The sequence below is a fragment of the Pocillopora damicornis genome, chromosome 10 (assembly GCF_964200805.1).
Source record: "Pocillopora damicornis chromosome 10, jaPocDami1.2, whole genome shotgun sequence".
Taxonomy (NCBI): domain Eukaryota; kingdom Metazoa; phylum Cnidaria; class Anthozoa; order Scleractinia; family Pocilloporidae; genus Pocillopora; species Pocillopora damicornis.
Window position 1 is genome coordinate 15,253,796 of NC_142679.1, and position 4,177 is coordinate 15,257,972.

Here is a 4,177-nt window from a genome sequence, read left to right on the forward strand (position 1 = left end):
AGAGATTCCAAGGGTTTTTGATTGTCATGGCAACGTGGAGCTAGCATGTATGTCCCAACCAATCATGTCAATGCATCCTCGTGATCGCCATTACCATATGTGGTATACCTCTGGGCTCTTTCCAAATTACCCCAGGACATGATTTTCATGATTTCAAAAACAACTCCAGTCACAAAATGTTTCTCAGTAAAATGATAAAGAACTAAGTTGCCAGCCGAAAACGTCGATCAATGTCTTAGCATGTTCTCACAAAAGATTCAGTGCAATAATTATGCAAATTTCATTCATGCATTCATGACTTTATTCTTCTACAAACGCGACATTCCACTCGGCCGAATTCTCGGAGAAATCTCTAAATATTCTTTATAGTTTCTCAAAATTTTGCTGCTCTGAATTAACCTGTTTTCGAACTTTTTGCAGAAATATATTTTACGCGCCATCATTCATAGGAACACAGTGAGTATCGGGCTTGAAAGCTATCATTTCGCCCCTTTAAGCGAGTAGATCTACCTAAAATCAACTTCTAAGCGCCAATAAGTAGACCATATGTATAAAGCGAAAGAAGGAAGACCGAGATAGCGGCCTGAAGGAGACACTATACTGCATACAACTCCTTCGTTTTGACCAAAAATCATTCCTCTAAATTCTGGTGAACTAACTGAAAATATGACGTAATCTCCTCTTTTGAATCGAGCTAAAGCTAGACAAAGTTTGCAATATGTTAGTAACGGCCTGAAGAAAATAGAGGAGAGACCGTGACTTCAACAGTTGTAAAATGAAAGTGCGTTGAATAACCTTCGCAGTAGATGGCTTCTAAGCGACAAGATCCAAATTTGTAACAAAAAATAATGAAATATGTTTGTGACAGTTCAATTCTACAGCATCACTAACCATTCAACTTTGAGCTTTCGGTGAAGTTTCGAGCGTGTTTCGTTTTGATTTCGGTTTAGCCAACACATGCCCTGTTAGTTCTCGGTGATAAATTTTGGTACAGATCGTTTGTTAATTGCTCACATTTTGCGCGATTCTCACCTTGCACCAATTGCTACAGAACTTTGACTAACAGCATTGAACTGTTTCATGTTATATTTTATGACTATAATGTGTAGTAAATGTATTTTGAAACCATTTTAAACACTACCGTTCAAACGAATTTTACCGATGAGATTCAAACGCCGTGTTAACACTGAAATTCAGTCACTCTCACAGTTGTTGCTAACAAAATATTTCGGCTGGTCCAACGCTCAGGCTGGACCAAACATTAAAACAGTCAGTTACTCTAACTGTACATACGTGTATATGTTGAGCACAAACCTGAAGTTTGCACTACTCCATCTGTCCTAGAAGGTCCCATATACGTATTATTTCATGAACATGATTGAAAGACATCCAGCCGTGCAGTTTTTTTGCATCTTGCATCACTTTTGCAGATTTGAGAAGCTTATCCTTCGTTAGCTTCTCGGGATGAGCCGTTTCATTTCTTTTGTTCTGGATCTCTTTCATTGTTCTGGGATGTTTGGCGTTATTCCAGCTAAGTTTCGTTTTCAATTCCTCCCATCTCTTACTCGCCTGATGTTGATCTTCTCCCTCTCTTAATGCAATGTCTTCTTCGATGAATTTTACTTTGTAAGAACAATGTTCATCATAACCGTCTGGAAGTACTTTCAGGTACATCATCGCTTGCACTCGCGAGCACATTTGACCAAGAAGAATGCAAGCGCTATCAAGAGAATCAGGCGAAGACAGGCTTCTTCCATAAGACTGCAATGGTTGCATATTTTTCTGGAATTCCTTTTTCCATTTCTTGTATTCTTCTTCTTTTTGTTTGTCCTCCTCCGTCATTCTCTGAATTTTCTTCGACAGTCTCTCCACGTCTAGTTTCAGTTTATTATAGTTTTCCTCGCTTTTCTCGAGTGCTTTCTTCGCATCTTGCCATTCCCTCTGGAGGACGTCCGACGAACGCTTGAAAGATTTCAGTTCATTTTTAAGCTCTCTGATCTTATCTTTCAGGTCATCCCTTTCTTTGTCCCTGGCTTCCAAGGAAATCTTTATCTTCTCGTTTTGGTCTTTCAAATCTCTGACTTCCCTTGTTAGGACAATTATTTCTTTACCCTTCGTCTCCAATGAAACCTTCAAATCTTCTATTTCCTTGTTCTTCTTGTCGTTTCGGTCTTTCAAATCCTCGATTTCTTTGGCTCTCTCGTTGTTTTGGTCTCTCAAATCCTCAACTTCCCTTTTCACGGCTGTTATTTCTTTATCCTTCAACTCCAGTGAGTTCTTCAAATCCTTGATTTCTTCCTTCTTCTCATTGTTTTGGTCTTTTAAATCCTCAAATTCGAGTTCGACATTTTGTAGCTTCTTTTCCAAAATTTTCTTCTCGGTTTCTAGTTTATGAACTTTGTCCTTCAGAGCTTCAATTTCATGGTTCTTAGACTCCAAGGTAATCTTTAAGTCGTCGTTTTGAGCCTGTAAATCGTTAAAATCTTGCTTTAGCCGTGACAGCGTCTTGTCCCTCTCTTCTATTTCCTTCTTAAGAGACTCGATTTGCCTGGTGTGGTTTTCTACTGTCTCTGGGTTGGGGTTCAGCGTTCCTCCTATGAATCCGAGCATAGTTGAATTTTCCACAATTGCATCCATCTTTTACCAGCTTTAATGTCATTTGCTCGACACAGCTCTTACTGAACCTTCGGTAATGGTGTATCCGTGGAGCACGCAGTTGGCTGGTTGTACCTTTTTAATCGTTATGACGTGTTCTGCTCCAATAACGTTTTATGCGCATGTTTATGATACAGTTACCACTGACACGGAGTTTGAGGTGTGGGTGTTGTTAATTCTACCCCAGGTTTCTGCCCTGTAACGTGATATTTTAAAAATATAGATTTTCCCTGCGGTGGCTCAATTTGCTGCTCTGCAACATAATACTACAGGAGTAAATAACATGATATTTCGTCTGGTTTCGAAAGGATGATCATGTGTCTGAAATTAATTTTTAAGATTCAAAATATTAGTTACTATATTTAGGGCTTCATTTTATTGAGTGTATGCTCCTTGGCAGAACTCATGGGGGGCATTCAGTCAGATTGTTCGTAAAAAGCGCGTTAAGACTCTCCGTTAAAAGGCGGTTATTGATTATATTAGACGTTGCGTGTAGTCTGCGTGTGTGTGTTTCTTTTTTTTGTTTTTTTTTTGCTTCTCGAAGCTGAGAAAGCTAATTAAACATTCCATAAAACACTGAAATTTAACAGTGTTCTGAAAGGGTTCCTGTACTGATCACGTCCTTTATGATACCTCCAAAAGTGAGAGAGGAGATTTGGGAACGCGGAGCTAGTACCCCACAACACAACACGAGGAGAGTATAATTGCTTACAACCAAGACGTCTTTCCGAGAAACCACTCGCAGGCCGTCGGTTAGTGTACATGTTTTTACGAAAGTGGGTTGAATTATATGTATTTCCGACTTTCTTTGGAGAAAATCTCGGACCTATTGTTCACTCCGTTCCCAACCGCAACCACAACCGCAACCTCAGCCAGCATTTTTACTTGCCATTTTTCTGGCACGCCCGCTTTTGCTTTTTCTGCTCTGAAATATGATATTTTGGAAGTTTAGATATCCATTATTGATCCCAAGCTTTGTGCTCTGAATCACAATATTTTGAAAGTGTGATTTCTTAGCTGTCCCAAAGTTTTTTTCTCTAAACAAATATTTCCGAAGTATAATCAAAAATGTGTTAAGAACTTTCTAGACCTATCATTAAAAAAAAAAAAAGGTGAAAGTCTTGAAATCGTAAATGCCCCTTTCCAGGACTCACAGGATTGACTTCTTTCCGCCGCATCTTTCGGCTTCTTCTATTTCTTTTTGGTTGTGTTTGCGTGTTTGTTTGTATATTTATCGCTCTGACGAAACGTCAGCCTTTAAATTCTTTACGATTTTCTGTAATGTGGTCTTAACTCATATCAAACCTTGGGCTGACGGTCTATTATTTTAAATTGAAAGGAATGATAAAAATTTCAATAAAACATCTTCAAATTCAAGCGACAACAACCTGTGCCATGAAAGTGTTAGTATTGGGGTCACATGAAGGGCTCTTCTTCTAATTTTCTCTAAGTTTGAAATTGCGAGAGAGAAGCTGGGGCAAAAACTTCACAACCCGGCACGAACAAAGTCTAAGTTGCCCAT

The 4,177-nt window shown here is 39.0% G+C and overlaps 1 protein-coding gene across 1 annotated transcript; it reads right to left on the bottom strand.

Annotated features, from left to right (window-relative positions):
* Positions 1-395: 395 nt before the first annotated feature.
* LOC149039100 (uncharacterized) lies at positions 396-3,675 on the bottom strand. The gene is made up of 2 exons (XM_089184499.1): positions 2,178-3,675; positions 396-2,051 (listed from the first exon to the last, which is right to left on the bottom strand). The coding sequence occupies exons 1-2, from the start codon at positions 2,635-2,637 to the stop codon at positions 1,327-1,329; spliced, it is 1,185 nt and encodes a 394-aa protein (XP_089040625.1). The 5' UTR covers positions 2,638-3,675; the 3' UTR covers positions 396-1,326.
* Between the last annotated feature and the right edge of the window lie 502 nt (positions 3,676-4,177).

Bases quoted from the DNA above. Each gene is read 5' to 3' on its own strand.
- LOC149039100 (XM_089184499.1), bottom strand. From the start codon at position 2,637: ATGGATGCAATTGTGGAAAATTCAACTATGCTCGGATTCATAGGAGGA. The intron at 2,052-2,177 runs TGAAAGACCGAA...AAAACGAGAAGA, and splicing joins AGCCAAAGAAATCGAGGATT to TAAAGATTTCCTTGGAAGCC.